The sequence below is a fragment of the Suillus subaureus genome, assembly GCF_016647635.1.
Source record: "Suillus subaureus strain MN1 chromosome Unknown BJ212scaffold_11, whole genome shotgun sequence".
NCBI lineage: Eukaryota > Fungi > Basidiomycota > Agaricomycetes > Boletales > Suillaceae > Suillus > Suillus subaureus.
Window position 1 is genome coordinate 852841 of NW_024538567.1, and position 18490 is coordinate 871330.

The 18490-nt window shown below is 44.8% G+C and overlaps 6 protein-coding genes across 6 annotated transcripts; 5 read left to right on the top strand and 1 right to left on the bottom strand.

Annotated features, from left to right (window-relative positions):
• Positions 1 to 111: 111 nt before the first annotated feature.
• Positions 112 to 898, top strand: BJ212DRAFT_1269189 (uncharacterized protein; the record flags this gene model as incomplete). Its single annotated transcript, XM_041330795.1, has 2 exons — positions 112 to 188; positions 241 to 898. The coding sequence occupies 2 exons, from the start codon at positions 112 to 114 to the stop codon at positions 896 to 898; spliced, it is 735 nt and encodes a 244-aa protein (XP_041194546.1).
• Positions 899 to 4945: 4047 nt separating this feature from the next.
• Positions 4946 to 7660, top strand: BJ212DRAFT_1479667 (uncharacterized protein; the record flags this gene model as incomplete). The annotated part of the gene is made up of 8 exons (XM_041339931.1): positions 4946 to 5010; positions 5059 to 5135; positions 5186 to 5356; positions 5407 to 5431; positions 5492 to 6106; positions 6165 to 6531; positions 6588 to 6708; positions 6759 to 7660. The coding sequence occupies 8 exons, from the start codon at positions 4946 to 4948 to the stop codon at positions 7658 to 7660; spliced, it is 2343 nt and encodes a 780-aa protein (XP_041194547.1).
• A 691-nt stretch (positions 7661 to 8351) lies between these two features.
• BJ212DRAFT_1479668 (uncharacterized protein) lies at positions 8352 to 8999 on the top strand (the record flags this gene model as incomplete). The annotated part of the gene is made up of 1 exon (XM_041339932.1): positions 8352 to 8999. One exon carries the CDS (start codon positions 8352 to 8354, stop codon positions 8997 to 8999), a length of 648 nt encoding a protein of 215 aa, XP_041194548.1.
• Positions 9000 to 9380: 381 nt separating this feature from the next.
• On the top strand, positions 9381 to 9647 carry BJ212DRAFT_1268837 (uncharacterized protein; the record flags this gene model as incomplete). Its single annotated transcript, XM_041330757.1, has 1 exon — positions 9381 to 9647. A coding segment is annotated over one exon (267 nt), but the record flags the coding sequence as incomplete, so codon positions are not given.
• Positions 9648 to 15715: 6068 nt separating this feature from the next.
• Positions 15716 to 16705, bottom strand: BJ212DRAFT_1497635 (uncharacterized protein). The gene has a single exon (XM_041341550.1). The coding sequence runs from the start codon at positions 16508 to 16510 to the stop codon at positions 16100 to 16102; it is 411 nt and encodes a 136-aa protein (XP_041194550.1). The 5' UTR covers positions 16511 to 16705; the 3' UTR covers positions 15716 to 16099.
• On the top strand, positions 16491 to 17460 carry BJ212DRAFT_1346887 (uncharacterized protein). The gene is made up of 4 exons (XM_041335353.1): positions 16491 to 16841; positions 16889 to 17212; positions 17269 to 17319; positions 17377 to 17460. Exons 1-3 carry the CDS (start codon positions 16613 to 16615, stop codon positions 17295 to 17297), a joined length of 582 nt encoding a protein of 193 aa, XP_041194551.1. The 5' UTR covers positions 16491 to 16612; the 3' UTR covers positions 17298 to 17319; positions 17377 to 17460.
• Positions 17461 to 18490: the final 1030 nt, after the last annotated feature.

Genomic DNA, 18490 nt, shown 5'->3' on the forward strand with positions numbered 1-18490 from the left:
TTTATCATGAGCCATACTGATGGATCTGAGCTTGTGGCGATGACCAAATATAGCACTTACAATCACTGCAGAGACAATACCAAAGGTGGACCTGATCAGTTAACGATAACGATGAAACCGCTCATTCTATACGATATCCCCTCCCAATTGCCTGGAAGCTACTGGTCTCCAAATACATCGAAGTCCAGGTTAGCCTATTTGACTTGAGTGCAAGGATAACTTCCTTACCTCCAGCGTCAGGTTCGTCTTAAGCTACAAGGAGCTACCTTTCGAAACTGTCTGGGTCGAGTACCCAGATATTGCAACTGTTTCCAAGGATCTTGGCTTGGCACCCAAAAAGAGATCCGATGGTCCAGACATATACACCGTCCCCGTCCTCAGCGACCCCAACACCGGTGCTCTAATCGACGAATCCCTCGAGATCGCAGCATATCTCGAGAAAACATATACCGAAAAACCCATCTTCCCGTACGGCTCCGAAATGCTCATTCGCGTATTTGATTCCGCATATCTCGATAACGCACACCCCATCGTGAGGTTGATATATGTGCGCGTTGCGGAGATTCTGAACCCCGCAAGCGTGGAGTTTTTCCGTCGGACGCGCTCGGAGAGGTTACAACTTCCGTGGGAGGAGTTTTCACCTGAAGGTCCGAAACGTGATGGAGATTGGGCATATCTTGAGCAGGGTTTTAATAAGGGAGAAACGTTACGCGAGAAGAGTGGCGGGGAGTGGGTTATGGGAGATACGTTCTCGTATGCGGACATTATCGTGGCAAGTCGGCTGTTTTGGTACAAGTGTGTCTTGAAGGAGGATGAGTGGGCCAGGATCAGCTCTTGGAATGGAGGAAGATGGGCAAAGGTGCTGGATAAGGTTCAGCAGGAATGTCACCTCGCGTGATAGTATGGAATGCCAGTAATTTGAAGATCCCAAAGTTATAAATACCGGAATCATGTATCAAGTCCTGTAGCTGCCAATTAATTAATGCAACTCATTATCCTGTACGGTAAACATACCAAGCAATCTTCCCGAGAAGAGATGGGTGCCCAACCTACCAGAGACGACATGCCGCGATACCTGGTGGGCCGCCGACTCACATAGCCTAGTACGCCGTCGCGCTGATTCTGCCTGGGTCATAAAGGCCTTTCACATAAAGTTATCTAGGTGGAGTTTTGTGATAACAATGAAAGGCAGGGAAGATGTAGCTCCCGAAGGAAATACACAACATCATTTGGGCTGCACTCAAGAAGGGCCTTGGAGGGGTGAGGGTGGTATCTAAAGAGCAGAGGAAGGGGGACATTCGAATCGTTCGCAGACATTGTCATAGTTTCTTCGGTGGCTCGGTGCAGCGCTGTTTTGAACGAATAAGAACGTCAGGAGATCCATGCCTTGCATGGTGAAAGATGGGCACGTCGCTTGGCGGATGTGAACTCCGGTGTAACACTGATTCTGCTTTGAGAAACATAACCGTTCCATATAATTTTCATAGATTCCCTAATCAAAAAAATAGCTGTGTTAGATGTTTCTCCGGAATTCAGAATCTCAGATCGTAAGAAACTTGACAGGTTTTCACCTGCGAGTGGAGGGGTATGTTTATGTGGTTCGAACTTCTCAGGATACCCAGCAGCTGCACAAAACATTCAAAAGAGCGCGATAGCAGTAGTTTCTGGAAACACATAACCTGAGGGCCGCGATGTGTATGTTCAGAAAACCTCAGGCAGTGACAATGAAGTACGACTACCAGCTCACGGGAGAACGTCATCTCCGGAAAGTATAGGAGATCAACAGATCTAGCAAAAGGTCGTGAGATCATCCTCTAACATCGTAGCGCGTGAGGCGGCATATTACATAATTCTCGAGCCTTGGTTTGTACTTCAAGTTGGCCGAGCTTGTAATGATGACGTTCGATCAGAGCTGGCGTGTTCATCCCCGAAGAAATTGACCTGACCTTTGGAGCAAATGGCACACTGCTACACGCAGCTGCGCAGGCATCAGGATATCATATGCGAGAAAAGAGAGTAACTTGTGTCATGGAATACTGCGTTAATTGCTGGAGCGTGCCACCGAACCCACCTGCTTTTTAGCTGTAAGCTCTGGACGTTGTGATGGGTAGGATGACGAATTCAAGCGTTATTGTTAAGCGCACGTCCAAGAGCCAGACTGAAGGTACCAGAGAATTAAAAGGTTTGTCATTGAATAGATATAATCGAACTTAATGTAGGGCGATATGAGTCTTCGTAAATAACAGTGTTGGAATCGCGAGAATCGTTATAAATGCACGCACCTTTGCAAGTTTTTGCCCTTCAGATAAAACTAACGAGGCAAAAGTCGTAAAAGCATTTAGAGTGCGGATGATCTCCCTGTGTGGTGAAAACAGACCTCCTGACAATACAGAGATGGAACGATCCCGGCGCATTGACACCAAGAACATCGACAACATCCGACAAGCTCTTGAACTGCTGGATGACTTGGAATGCTGGCGATGACAGTAATTCTGGGAAAAGATATTCTCATTGGCCGTGGGGCAGGATCAGCACCTGGAATGGGAAATGGGCGAAGGTGATGGATAAGGTTAAGCAGAAGTGCCAAGGACTTTCACGTTGTGCGATATGAAATGGTATGAAGACGACAGCTTTCATGGGTCGGTGGACCGGTTACCTGAGATACACAAAGCTTCGTGACGACCCAAGGTTATAAATACTAGAATCACATACCAATTACAGCTAGGTGCAGTCACTATCAATGCAACCCATCATCCTGTACGACACACCATGCAAGCTTCCCAAGAAGCAATGGGCGCCCAACCCGTCCAAGACGAGGTACTGTGGGCATATCGCAAAACCTGATGGCTAACTCACATGTTCGTTAGATTCTGTCTTGGACATAAAGGTCTTCCTAATAAAGTTATCTGGGTGGAGTTTTGTGACATTGCCGCAACTATGAAAAGTCTCGGCGCGTCTCCAACAGCTGGCGTCGTTCTCCAATGGTGATGAGCCAGAGGCCTGGCTCATTTACAACATGAGAAATGTGTACAATCCGTGACCAATTGAACATACCACGGAGAGTAACCTAGACCATATATCTTCACGACTCCTGAGATAAAGCTGGTCAAAATATGATGGAGTTGAAAATCGTCCACCTCTAGGATCGATAGTGACTCACATCCTGCCGACGTGTAGCATATTCTATCAGCATAGCCCGAAGTCAAAAAGGATGAAAAAACTAACATCCTATTGATGGGTCAGCGATGTCGTTCGCGAGCAAGGTTCTAGGATTAAACACTCACACCTTATCATAAGGGATATGCAATTTCAGTGGTAATACTGCAAGTAAGACTCAACGAGCTCGACGGAGGATCAGCACACTGGCTCTCAGAACGATATTCCTGTCTCAGATGCCGAAAGTGAGGCAGACTCCGAGTCAACGACATGACTCGGTCTGCCATCCTCGGTTGCACTGGAAGAGCCAACGACCGAAGGAATGTCCATCGATGAGGTTTCAGCGAGGCCGAGAGGTTACATCATTTTCCGAATCCTGACTACCAGATTTACTCTGTCCTCAGCTTGCGTGCATTCATCTGGCCTCTAGGCTCCGGTCTCACTAACATTTTTTGTTTGGTGGTGGAGCCCGACAGTTTTGGTCAGTCTGTCGACAATCTAGGTTGACACGTCCGCACCTCAGGATATATCTTATGTTTCTGAGACGACGCTCACGGGGCGTGAAGGTGAAAAAAATGTTGTCAGCACGTTTCGAACGAACTCCAAGATAAACAGATTTTAACTCTGTTATGGTAACCACTCGGCTAAGACCAATTAGATAGAGGTCCGAGGAAACCATCCATGAGTCGATGTCAAGGTATATCCACGAGCGAATCTTCGAAGCTTGTTCAGATAGAAAAAAACCTGTCGTTCAGGTTTCGAACCTACACAGTCCAAGAGAAACAGATTTAGATTCTGTTGTGCTTGTCACTTGACTAAGACCAGTTAAAACGAACCTCCGACAAAACTATTGTGTGTTCCTTGGGTAAGCCTTAGATGACAAATCATCATGCGCACAAAATAATAATGCCCGTTATTGACACGTCGCCGCATCAGCGAGCTTCATTCCAATTATTTTGTGCGCCCACTGTTCGAACGAACATCGCTAACACCATGTTGAATAGTTGATCTGGCGGTCCCTTCCATTCCATCAGCAGAACATGGCCTTGCCATTTCTAGATTCTCAGGCGGTTATCCCCTTCAAGGTCACTCATTAGATACTCACTGAAATGATCCAGTTCCAGCGGTCATATACTGCATGTACTTCACATTGGCACTGGCTGGGCACATCAGTAAACTGGTGAGCCGCAGATATTGGTTGATTTTTTGTAAGCCCGGGCTGCCCAATGCTTCCTTCAATAAAGTAATGTATACTAATCTAAAGCAATACAATCAAGCCAATTCACGCTCGGTCCAGGCCCTTTACATTGCTTTACATTACATCATATTGGTTTTGCCACTACATCATGGTCTCAAATGGAATAATGGGCGCCTTTTCTTGGTTCAAAGTCCCAGCGCTGCCCCTCAGGGCCTGGTGTTACATTTTCCACCCCCAGATGGATCCCATCACCGACGGTCTGGTCATTCTTCAGCTCGTTCAAACGATAACGCAAGCTTCAGCCTTTTTATATGGATATGTTGCATCCGTTCGCGATGCTCCCTCGTCCTGTAAAAGGCTCATTGACCAGTGTAATTCAATCAAGGGTGTCCTTACCACCGTTATGGACATTGAGAAGGATCAATTTCTTCCAGACAATCTCCGTTATGCACTTTCATTTTGATGACAGAAGATGGACCAGTGGCGAAATTAGACTCGGAACTGAAAAACCTTCTGCCGGATGACCTGGCAAACGGGAAAATGAGCAAAAAAAGCAGATTGACCTGGCCATTCAAGGAAAAGGAAACAAGAATGATTGCTGACAGACTGAAACAATATTATGTCGACATTTCAGCAATTCTGGCAATTGACTCATGGTAAGCTGGCTTATTCGTGATACATTCCAAAATCTAATGCAGCGCAAGGAATACAATCAAGGAAATCAGTCAAGGAGTCCAGGAATTAAGAGAGGATTCTACCGTACAAAAGATGCATGAAAAAGGTGAGTCGCTGACAGCTAGTTACTTTTTCACCTTATTTGAATGCGCATAGCCGAGGAACGTCAGAAATTCCTTCAATGGATGAACCCTGTGTCTTGTACTGAAAAGCATGCCACTTGCCATGGTCAGCGAAACCCAGGGACTGGTCGTTGGATTTTCCACACTGATGAATATAAGACCTGGAATACATCGGATTGCGCATTTCTATGGTTGGATGGTTTGCGTGAGTTGTATCATTCATCATTGATTCCAAGTCGCTGACACTCACAACAGCCGGACACGGAAAGACAATTCTTGCGTAAGTTCGGACTCGTCCGGAGAATTTTTAGAGAGCTCTGATTAACTTCTGAACATGCAGTTCCTCCATTATCGACGAGATTCAAGGTAGCAGTGAAGCAGAGCCACAGACGCTCGGTTACTTCTATTGCAATTTTCGAGACGACAGGACGACAAGCGCAGCTGCAGTATTGCGCTCCTTGATTGTTCAGCTGCTTCAACAATCTCAAGATGACTGGATCACAAAGATAGGCGAGCAACAAAGTTCGAACACAAAAGGGAACCTTGATTCTCTGCGAAACCTCTGGCAGCAAAAATGTGATGCAAAGACGCATCCCACAGATTTGAAGTTTCTGCGAAAGCTCCTGGTTGAAGCGTCTACGCTAGTTCACCGACCGGTCCTTGTGATTGACGCCTTGGACGAATGCAAGGACTACCCCGACCTGGCCAGACATCTTGTAAACCTTTCCGAAGATGCTCATCTGCGACTTTTCGTCACTGGTAGAAGCGAGGCAGACATCCAAGACGCATTTAATGATCTCCCCACCATGTCGCTGAAGGACAGCGCAGGACAAATGAAAGAAGATATACATGTGCATATTACGGAGCAGCTGAAGAATCAGAAGCGTTTGTCACGCCTGCCTGACGTGCTGCAGAAGACTACTCTGGAGAAACTGCTAGAAAAGGCTGATGGCATGTAAGCAAAGCAATTTGCCCTCGTCCTTGGAAATTCATTGTCATGCTATCACATGCAGGTTTCGCTGGGTTCAGTGTCAACTGGACGTCATCATGACGTGCAAAAGACCTGACAGTATTCGGAATGCCCTCGACGACCTTCCAGCAGGCCTATATGAAACTTATGATAGGATCATTCGCTCCATTGAAGAAAGAGGGAAGGACGACGGCCCGATTGTCCAGCGTTGCTTGCTTTTTCTGGCCGGCGCATTCACCCCTTTGACGCTTGAACAGCTCAATGAAGCGATGATGATCGAAATTGGGCGGCTGAGTCTCAATGAGGACCTTGGCGTTATGGACACTATGGATATCGTGTTCGCGTGCGGAAGCCTTGTGACCTACAACGAGAAAACTAGGGTTGTTGCTCTATCTCATTATAGCGTCAAAGTATGATATACTAAACTCCGCCATCCTACTCGTCCGCTGATGCGCTGTACAACCAGGAATACTTGATCAGTCGCCCTAATAAAATCCTCAAATCAATCTCAGACATGCATGCACGGATCTGCGAGCTCTTGATTACGTATGTGTTATGCGACTTTATAGATGAGATATGCGCAAAAGGTACGATACTGTCTTTCACATGTATGAGCTAAGAACTGATGCTTGCATAGGCAAACATCCATTGATAGATCGTTCTGATTTTGATTTCGCCAATGGTAGCAAAGACCATCCGTTGCTTAGCTATGTAATTCGAGGATGGAAGCACCTTAGACATGTTTCGGACGAAGATCCTTGCGTTATGGATGTCCTGTCACGGCTGAACTCGGAGTTTCTTCGGAACACCAAGAAGCATCGTGTGCTTGCAGCTGCTGAATATTGGCAAAGTTGGCCTGAGGGTCGTAGGCGGTTATATGCCGTTGACACGTTACCTTTACCCTCACTTCTATTCATCCCGCTTGTGCACGGAAAACCGTGGATGGTCGAATCCCTCGTCAAGCAGCACCCCGATCTCCTGGACGTGGATATTGCCCCTGGTTTGGGTTCTCCCTTGATTTTCGCTATAGCCAAGCGTCCTGACTGCCTCAGTATTCTCCTGAAGTCGGGCGTCGATTTCAACAAGCTTGCTTCCTTCGTACCTTATTTATATGGCCGACACATTAGTGGCGGCTCCCATGCTCTAATTTCGTGGGCAACTGTGATTGGAAATGAAGTTGCCATGGATTTCTTGCTGTCACAAACGGGGCCCAACATACCTGATGACATCCTGCACATGGCTGTGATGGCGAGCAAGCCGTCGCACACATTTATCAGCAAATTTCGTCAACGCGGTGCAGATGTCAATTTCATTATCAACGGTACTACCCCTATCCATTATGTCCTCTCATTTTACTCCGATTGGTCATCCTGCCAATTGCTACCCATCCTGAAAGCGCTGGTTGAACCATCTTGTAATCTTTCTTTGCAGGACAGGACTGCCAGAACAGTACTACACATTGCTCTTGATGGACGTTGGAGTGGGGCACCCCCTAGTCAAAGGGTCGCAGAGGCAGGGGTTTTCCGGAGGTTCGAGTAGCTTAGTCAGCCCAGATGTGCCATTCAGGGCATGGCAGTAGACACAGACTTCATCCTATTCGAGTGCCTCGCACATTCACTAAGGTTGGAGCTGCTGCTCCATTGTGGTGAGAGAGTGGGATTTGATCTTTGCATCAGTGCATATCTACCTTCCACATCAGAATTTCCAGATTTTCATTAGATTGATTCAAAAAACAATGATTGGTTGATATAACATTACAGCATTGAAAATGTCAAAGAAAGCAAGGCTTAAAACATCAAACGACCAAATGTCAATGTACACATGCAGAATGCATTCCAACAATATTGTCTAGGAAGGATGATAAGGAACTACGTCAAAAAACGCCCCCCAAACCCCAAAAGAAACAACCAAGAGGCCCAAAAGGACAATTCATCTCAAGAAAAAGCATAACTAGCCTCACTGATGCTTCCTCCTTGAACACTTCAGCTGAATCCTCCCCATTAGATACACCAGAACTCAGACCCAACAAGCTAGAAGATCAAACTGTAAATCAAGATAATTCAGAGTACAAATCCTACAAAGTCCACAGGCAGCTAGAGCAGATGGACAAAGAAGATCAGGAATTGTTAGAAGGAACGCCAGATCCCAAAGCCAACACACTCCCCACCTTCAACTTCCAACTGCCAAAGGCCCTAACCTCTGCAGTACAGTCACAAATCCCAATCGCAGCATGGCCAGCCCCACCTACCACATCAATCAGGACCTTTTTGAAACCCATCAAACCATTGATCATAGCACCCCATCTCTACCTCAGCCAAAACCTAAAAAGATGACAGGGAGCAGCAATGCCCCAGGATGGTTTCATGGCAAATCAGATGAGAATGCACAGAACTTCCTGTGTGAAGTAGAATGGTACATTGTACTCAACAAGCTGAAAACTGAGCAAGGGAAGATCATAGTATTCAGCACTCTTCTTTCTGCAGGTTCAATTGCAGACACCTGGTGGAACAAATTGGATAGTACACACAAGACCATGTGGACAGATGTCAAAACAGCATTCACAAACTGCTGGCCAGTGATCACAGTAGCAGAGAAAACGGGACTCGACTACCAATGTGAAATATTAGCATTGTGTTTATGGGAGGAAGAAATAGGCAAACAGATCACCATGGTGGGTGTCCCTACATGGGTGCATCTACAGTTCCATATGAATCTCCAGCAATTGGTCAATGAAGTGGGAGTTGACATGACAGCAGGGCTCATGTACCAAGTTCAAGAGAACCTGCCAACAGTAGTCAAAGTGCTCATGACCCCAGGGTTAGCAAAATGGGACAAGTTCCTAGATGAGATCAAGGCATTGGACACAAACAAGTTGTGAGAGACAGCAGAGACAGCATGGAAGAGGAAGGAAGAAGAGAAAATGCAGAGTGCTCGCCTTGCAAGGCTCAAGACTATGCAAACGGACGTGATAGAGGTGATGTGTTTGCAGCTGCAATGCACTAACATAGGACCCATGCCAATGGAACAGAGTGCCACACCATCACCAAACTCAATGCCACACATATGCTATGTCACTAAAGAACAACCACCAAACTCTCAACAAACCTTCTGTCAGTGTCAACCTCTCACACAGGAAGAATGAGACCTCATGCGAAGCCATATCAATGACATAGCCCATCAACCAGACACTACAATAGGATGAACGGCATATGAAGACCAAATCAAACAGTGGTTCGGAAAGTATGGCCAGACTGGCTGAGTCACAGAGACCACCCAGTTTCCACTTCATCCTGGTAGTGCCATGATATGCTCAGGGGAATGTTTCAAATGCAGCGCACATGGACATAGATCTGCGGAATGCCCAATCCCAGAAATGTCACAACTCCCAATCCAGGAGAGAATCTGGAGGAGTTTAGCAGCAAGAGCATTAGGCAGATTTAATCGTGCAAACACTGTACAGATCAATGTAGCATTTGAAGAGGAGTATGAATGGGACCAGGGAAAAGGACCAGGGTTGTCAGTGTAGAGGGACACCAGATGACCCAGGCAGACATCATACCCCAGCAAACAGAACAGGCAGTCCTTGCACATGAAGAGGTGCCATGCAAGGACAGTGCCCAAAGCCCTGTTGAAATGACTATAGACACAGAACCATACAGTGTAACAACAACACATGATCAATATGATGTCAGTGACTTGTATTTGACAGAGGAACACGAACATGAAAAGCGACAATGTGTACCATTCCTACACCACACCTCATTCCTGGGAGTACAAGGCAAGGTAGTCAGGGTTAAGGCATTGTTTGATGAAGGAGCTATGACCAGCATCATGAGCGCATCAGTATTCAACAATGTCAAACATAGGCTGGGAAACTGGGCACCATCATCAAAATGTCTCTGAATGGCAAACAGAGCAATAGTCCAATTGGAAGCAGTCTGGAGAGGAGAAGTGAGCATAGGAGGAATATGAGCACAAGGAGAATTTGAAGTATTGCAGAGTGGTGGAGGATGGAAGTTCCTATTTGGGAAACCACTGCTACAAGCATTCAAAGCAGTTCACAACTACAAAGTAGATGAAGTCCAAGTCACAGGAATCAGAGGCACCGCAATGTTACACAACCAGACACAAGCAACAAGAGCAAGGGTCAATGACAATGAAACAACTCCAAACCATACAAGAAAGCAAGAAATCCCAATCTGTATGATGACCAACAAAGAGATGGCACTGGCAGAAGAACTGAACATCACCTGGAAGGAAGTTCCTACTGACATCTTAGTAAACAACAAAGCAGTATTCACACGACTCACAGAACCACACAATCCAATACAAGCAGCATGGATAGTAAAACATGTTCAATATGGGGAAGACCTTACACCTGGAGAATGTGAACAGGTAAAAGCACTTGTCACGGAATATGCTGATGTCTTTGCATGTTCCCTAGGCGAAGTAATACCAGTCCCGGGAGCAACACACAGATTGAACATACCAGAAGGAACAACATTTAATCTTAGAGTCCAACAATGACCTCTCACTCCTCCAGACAGAATTCCTTCACAGGAAAATTGATGAAATGCTCAAGGCTGGAATCATCGAGCACACACCTCCAGAAAGAGTCAAGTGCTGTGCAAACATGGTCCTGGCAAAGAAGGCACATGAACAAGAAGGCATGACACTGGAAGAGCTACAACAGGCAGTAAATGAGCAATGCATATGAGAGGGCCAAACACCAGCATTCAAGCTACCAGAGTGCAAAGTCCCAGAAGGACCAAGAAAGCCAGATATAGCACCAAAACCTCAAAAATGGAGAATTTGTCAAAATTTTAATGAAGTCAATAGAGTCACGATGATTGCACCTATGCCCCAGGGTGACATTAGGGCCAAACAGTTAAGATTAAGTGGACATAGGTATGTATCCATGTTCGACTTCACCTCAGGATTCTATGTGGTCAAAATCCCAGAAGAGTTGAAGCGGTACACAACATTCTATGTCGAAGGGAGAGGTTATTTCTGGTATAAGAGAATGCCTATGGGTCTAACAGGCACACCTTCTACCTTCTCTGAAATGACAGCTAACAATTTGCATGATTTATTAGCAGAAAGCACTATGGAATTGTTTGTTGACGATGGAGGATGTGTGGCAAATGACTTTCAGGAAATGATGAGTAAGCTGAAACAAATCTTCCAAAGGTGCTGTGAACGTCATATTTCACTCTCCCCAACAAAGTGCCACTTATTCATGACAAAAACTATATTCATGGGAGCCACAGTAGGCCCAGAAGGAGTACAGCCAGATTCAGCTAAACTCACTGCAGTAGTCAACTGGGAATGACCACCGGATGCACTTAATCTCAAGTCATTTTTAGGACTAACCAGCCACTTCAGGGATTTAATTCAAGGCTACTCACTACAGGAAGGACCACTATGAAACCTTGTCAAAGAAGCACCACTGATAGTACCCTACACAAAAAACACATATTGGCGAACATTACAGAACTTTAAATTGCAAGATCTCTGGAAGGAACAACACACGAAAGCCTTTTTGGATCTGAAGGCTGCACTTGTGTCCAAACCAGTCCTGCAAGCACCAAAGTACAACGGTGCTAACTTTGTGGTAACATCAGACAGCTGTGCAGAAGGCTTTGTGGCAGTATTGTCCCAATGAAACTGCACAAAAAGCCCATCCAGGAAGTGGACAGAACGCCTACAACCAATTGCATTCACCTCAAAACACACATCCTCAACAGAACAAAACTACAAACCCTTCTTACTCAAGTTTGCAGCTCTGAAGTTTGGACTAGATACAGTAGCTCAAAAAAGTGTCTCAATGTTTGTGACTTTTTGTGTAATTGCTGTACTATGAGCTAGAGTGTGAGAGTATGACTAAGCCATAGGGAGGTGTGGGAAAGCTCTGCTTCTAAGCTTCATGTTTGATCCCTCTAGCGTGAGAAAATTATGTCACCAAGTGAAGATATGGTTAATTTAATTTGGTGACTCATTGAGACACTTTTTTGACTTTCAGTTTGACCAACACAATCTCTATAATTCTGGTACTTGGTGTTTCCTCCTGTTGCTCTAATTACTTCTTCCACTCTTCTATGCATAATATCTATCAATTTGAGGCATTCCTCATCAACAATCTTGCCCCACTCTGCTGCAATTCTCTCCCACAGCTGAAATAACCCCTATTGAGGATCTTGATAGACTGCAAGTGATATCTTGAGTAATTACCAGGGCTGTTTAACAGGGTTGAGGTCTGAGGACTGGACTTGCCATGATAGAACATTGATACCATAGTTTTCAAACCATTTTATGGTCAACTTGAAGTATGCTTAGAGTCATTATCTTGTTAGAAGGTAATGTTTTCTTCATTAATTCTTAATTCTTGCATGCTTCTGAGCAGATACTTTTCCAAAATTGAAATGTGCTTCACATTCATCCTCCCACCCACCTCACAGAGAATTCCTACTCCATTCCACCTCATACAACACCATACCATCAAGTTTCCTACTCCATACTCTAGTGTTTTCTTGACCTTTCTTTCTTCTAGTAGTTCTTTTGCATTTCATTACATATATTCCTAGCTATCTGGCCCCATCCTATTTATTTTTGTTTCATCTGACCAGGTAGCCCTATTCCAGTCCTCAACAGTCCAATATTGAGGCTTTAAAGCAAAGGCCAATCTCCTTCCTATATAGGCTGAAGACAGGAAAGGCTTTTCTGCCTGTTTACAGCTTTAAGATTGGCTGCCTTAAGAGTACCCCTGACTATTTGAGTGGAGAGAGCAGTGTAGATGATGTCATTAATGAATTTGGTGGCTTGAGTAGCATTGGCAGCCTGCCTAGTTGGAATATTATGAACAAGAGATTTTTTGTTATATGATGTAAGCTTGAAAGGACAATCTAATTTGATATTTTTCTTATCTGGAATGACTTTTTATGATCCTCATGATAGTAACCCTGCTCAGACCAGTTTTAGTAGCAATCTGCCTGGTATACAGATTAGAAAAGCTGATGATAATAACAATAGGGGCTATTTCAGCTGTGGGAGAGAATTGCAGCAGAGTGGGGCAAGATTGTTGATGAGGAATGCCTCAAATTGATAGATATTATGCATAGAAGAGTGGAAGAAGTAATTAGAGCAACAGGAGGAAACACCAAGTACCAGAATTATAGAGATTGTGTTGGTCAAACTGAAAGTCAAAAAAGTGTCTCAATGAGTCACCAAATTAAATTAACCATATCTTCACTTGGTGACATAATTTTCTCACGCTAGAGGGATCAAACATGAAGCTTAGAAGCAGAGCTTTCCCACACCTCCCTATGGCTTAGTCATACTCTCATACCCTAACTCATAGTACAGCAATTACACAAAAAGTCACAAACATTGAGACACTTTTTTGAGCCACTGTAAGTTTTCAGATACTATCTGGGGATTCCCAGTCAAGATCAAAATGGACTGCCAAGCATTAAAAGACATACTGATTAGCAATCGTTTAAATGCAGCTCATGTGCAATGGAGGGATGGAATATTGGCCCATAACATAGTAGACATCCAACATGTACTGGGGAAGCTCAACATCATAGCAGACAGGCTCAGTAGGCAATGGGAAGGGCACCCATGGGACATAGGGTTAATTGACGGGAGCAAATGGACAGTTAGTGAGGACTGGGAAGATAACACGGGTTTGATCAATGACTTACTTCAAATATCTACTAACATCGAAGATTCAACAGCATCACAACTCCTAGAATGATTCACAAATGAACCAGTATTTCAAGAAGTTGTCAAAGCAATGCTGCAGATTGACAGGGGAACTGCAGTCCACGACCAGAAATGCGCTGTCTTACTACTTGAGTGTCTTATATAAGTTGAGGTGAAATACAATGACTATCACAATTGTACTTCAATAAGACTAAGGTGCCAGCTCCTCAAGTTCACAGTCAATGGATTTTCTACTTCTCGGTTGATAACGTGTTGTTCATGGGTGGCCAAAGGGTAATAAATTACTTCTTTGCTAGATCACTTTTTGATAGTAAAGGGAAGTATATATTTTGTCAAGTTAACTTAAACCTAGTAGGTAATATGGACCTCTGCTGAATCGAATATGATAGACTGTTGTATAGGCAATCCCTGTAAGATAGTATACAACCAATCTAGACTAGAAATACTATAGTTTTCAAAGGCAATCTCAAGGCCTTCACTTTCTTCATAATCTCACACTATTGAGACAGAAAGAGGGAAAACTCCTGCACTTCAAATCTTATGAATCTCACGGTTTGAGACAAGAAAGAAGAGGGAAAAACTTGTTGTATATCTGAGAATGGAGTCCTTATATACATTTTAGAAACCATCCTTACTAAGCAATGACTCATCACTGGATTGGTAAGAATATGCTTACGAACCAAGCCTTTTGGTGTGCTGAATCAGCTGCTTACTAAAGTACATGAGTAAAATATTACAAAGCATGACAAATCATGACAAAACATGATAAGTCATGGAAAAATCCTTACAAATCAGAATATTACCAGTCACATGACATGCTTACAAACATATCTGAGTGGTTCACTGATGTAATCAAGTGGCTGAAACTATAAATACAACTAAATAAATAAAGGGAAATAGATGACTAAGCTCATGAGTGAGAAATATATCCTCATACACTCTCCTAATCATCTCCTTCTATACTTCTTATATATGTCATGGTATGAACTCCATACCATGCACAACAGCACAAGACATAGGGCATCCCAGTACCTAATCAAAAATGGCAAACTCTGGAAATTGCAGGGCAGAACTGCAGTTAGAGCTCATAGCAAAGTCAAATGTATCAACAGAGAGGAAGCTCAGGCACAAGCAGTAAAACAGCACAGCACAGGCAGTCACTGGGAATGGGACATGATTAAGATAGCACTAACCGATCAGATTTACAACCCAAAATTAGACACGTCCATCATGGCAGCAATAAGTGACTGCAGTCGTTAGAACTTCAGGGCAATGCCTCACCTCCACTCATTATTAGAACCAATAACACGCAGGCACCCATTCAAACTCCTGGTAGGAGACTACCTCACATTGCCAAAGGCAAAAGGATATAACACCCTGGGAGTATACCTAGACACATTCTCACAACATGTGTAGGTATTCAAGCACAAAGGAGGAACAGCAAGGACAACTGTTGAGGGCCTAGAACAAATATTTAGGAACTTCATAGCATCCAAGATGTTCATGTCTGACGGAGGGAAGCACTTCAACAACACTGTTGTCAAAAAATTTTGCACTAAGTGGAATTGTAATACTCACATTATCGCTGCATACTCACCATGGATCAACAGCCTAGTTGAAGGCACAAACAAGATCTTGTTGCACGTACTGAAAAGGTTATGTGCACCAAATCTAGGAGAGGACAACTACGATACACTTTCATGGGATGAACTACCACTCAACTGGCCAGACCACCTAGACAACGCGGTCACAGCACTGAACCATCACATACTTCCAGTGCTTAAGTTCTTGCCAAAAGAGTTACTCCTAGGCCAAGTAATCAACACCCCACGCATGGACTTCAGTAACAGCACCTCCATAATATGCACATCGGATGTCAGTGCACAAATGGTGTATGTAGCACAACAGCAACTAGATGGTTACGATGCTGCAGTCTGACATGCCATCAAATGCAAGGCCACATTTGACAAATGCATCTTAGAACACACACCAGGTGAAGTCATTTTTTCTGTAGGACAATTAGTTCAATTTTATCACAGTAAACTTGACTATACATTAAATGCCAAATGCAAGCTACTCCCTAAATGGTCACCACCCCATCATATTACCACAAGACTCAGGAACTCATACAAGCTAGAGACACTGAACAGAGAAGCAATGGCAAGAGAAATGCATGCATGGCGCCTGTGCACATTCATACCATGCAAAGGAACAAGACTAGCCAAAGAACAATGGAAGTTCAAAGAAGAACTGTCAACACAAGAGAAAGAAAGGCAAGGCAAAGAAGGAACAAACAGAAACATACAAGGAAGAGGATGCAGAACAGAGGAGGACAATGAGGAAAACCAAGATGAAGAAGCAGATAATGACAAAGACCAGGAAATAAGGAATGGGAAAGAAACGAGAGAGCAAGAGAGTGAGGGCAACAACAAAGATGAGGAAGGCCAAGGGTGAGATGGCAAAGAGCAGAGGAGAGCAGTGCATGAGCGACAAGGACGCCACCAGGTTTTTTTCAAGGGGAGCACTTGGAGTGGGGCACCCCCTAGTCAAAGGGTCGCAGAGGCAGGGGTTTTCCGGAGGTTCGAGTAGCTTAGTCAGCCCAGATGTGCCATTCAGGGCATGGCAGTAGACACAGACTTCATCCCATTCGAGTGCCTCGCACATTCACTAAGGTTGGAGCTGCCGCTCCAACGTTTAGAAGATGTTGTCACATACCTTCTCGAGAAAGATGCAGGGCTGTCAGCAACTGCGACTCTTGATCCAGACATGTGGAGCTGGGCTAGAAACATGGCGTTGTTTCCCAAGGTTCAAGCAGCGGTTCTTGCTGCTGATCAACTGTGCACCAGAATTAAGGGGAAGGTTGTTAATGCTACTGCGGAATCTCAAATCGTCGAATTTTCGGTTACAGTCAATGCCGACCACGATAACCCTAATCCGATTTGTGCTATTGTTATTTTAGCGATACTTGATGGTGAGGTGTCAAATGATGCGTCAGGTGAGTAACCGCTTTCACCCAGCCGTATAATTTATCGATTAGTGAAGGTTTCGGCCAGATGGTTGGCGTCGACCTTTCATGCTGTCATCAGTCATTTCAAAAGGACATCCGAAACCCCCCGAAGGATCGTCCCCTCGAACTCGGGTTCGTCTTTGCATGGATACGTGGGCAGCATGCCTCGAGTTGGTTGTTCGGCTATCATCAAAACAACGTAGTTACCAGGATGCTACAGCAATTAAGCGATGATAAAGACTCGACTGGCACCTCCCTCTTTTTGCGGATGCACAAAAATGAGCGGAACACGGAAGTCTTTGAACTTGGGATCGAGTTCATACTCGACGTTTACAGAGGTCCTTTATCTTGGTCACGAGGTATGTGATAATTCTTCTCAAACATCAGGTGTTCTAGATCTCATCTTTACGCGCAGGATACTACAAGCGGTCATTGACCATCTAGGGTCATGAGGAGATGTATGCTAGTGTGTTTATTCATCTGTCATGTTAGTGTATTCTTGAATTGACCTTCGAGGTGGTAGACACGTATCATAATAGCTTTGCAATCACTATTTACAATTTGTCCTTTAATGCAATTACATTTGAACTCACAGAACCGCCTTCATTATGACCGTCAAGGAAGGCTATTAGGTAGAAACTGTATTGCTTGAATTATGAAACTACTTGCATTAACACCATCGATGGACGAAAGGTGAAGACAAACAGAAGCGAGTCTACGTAGATATTACGGTGCTCGCAGACGTGCTCATCCCATCGCGACAACAAGGGCATGACTTTGAGGAGGAGCGGCATGAAGACATGGCGGACATGATACATGTTTTCATATAGGCGAAAACTGAAAATCGAGGAAAGAGCGAGGAAGGAAAGGTAAAGGTATGACAGAAAGGGACTGACATGATAACGCGGTTGAGGATATGAGCTTCGGTACGCACAATCGCTCTTCCCAGTCCACGTCTGCTGTCCGCCTGTTGTTCCCCGGTGTGTCCGTTGTAGAGCGAGGTGCTGATCAATAGATTAAACGCTGTACACCCCATGCCGCTCCCAATGATTGCTGTCACTTCTGTCGCTAAGAAGCCTGCTTCTCCTATGTCCCATGATACCTTTGAATGAACGTGATCTCGTGGTACTGCGACCCGAAGCTGAAACGAATCTGATGGCCGCCGCTGTGTAGATGGAGGGTGCTCGTTGTGGGACGTTTGAGACGAGGGATATTGAGGAACTTGTGATTATGCAGACAGTCGTGCTTATGGAGTAGGTCCCAAGTATTGGAGTACATGGGATGAAGGAGCAAACAATGTTAGTGTATACAGGAACACGCCAAACTGCAGGTGTTGGGACGTGTCGAGATCGTAAGAAAGCGAGGGGGAGGAACTGACGTTCGTTTGTCCCTCATCCCTTCAAGTTGTCCTGGTATTGCCTGCTCTGAATTTCACTGTATCACTCCGAGTCGCATTGGCCTTCATTGGGCTCTTTCCTGTTAGTGTATCGTTTGATTCCTCATGCCCTCGTGTCTTCTGATGTCGGACGTTCCCTGACTTCCGTCGGGTATTCGCAGCCTGGTGAATCGCGCTGTGGGTGAATTATGATGGGTCGACTTGACAATGCCAAGTCGGCAGCTGGCCGAAGAACGACTCT

Coding starts and splice junctions, on each gene's coding strand:
- BJ212DRAFT_1497635 (XM_041341550.1), bottom strand. CDS start 16,510: ATGTGCGAGGCACTCGAATGGGATGAAGTCTGTGTCTACTGCCATGCC.
- BJ212DRAFT_1346887 (XM_041335353.1), top strand. CDS start 16,613: ATGTGGAGCTGGGCTAGAAACATGGCGTTGTTTCCCAAGGTTCAAGCA. Junction 16,842..16,888: donor GGTGTCAAATGATGCGTCAG/GTGAGTAACCGC, acceptor CGATTAGTGAAG/GTTTCGGCCAGATGGTTGGC. Junction 17,213..17,268: donor TCCTTTATCTTGGTCACGAG/GTATGTGATAAT, acceptor CTTTACGCGCAG/GATACTACAAGCGGTCATTG.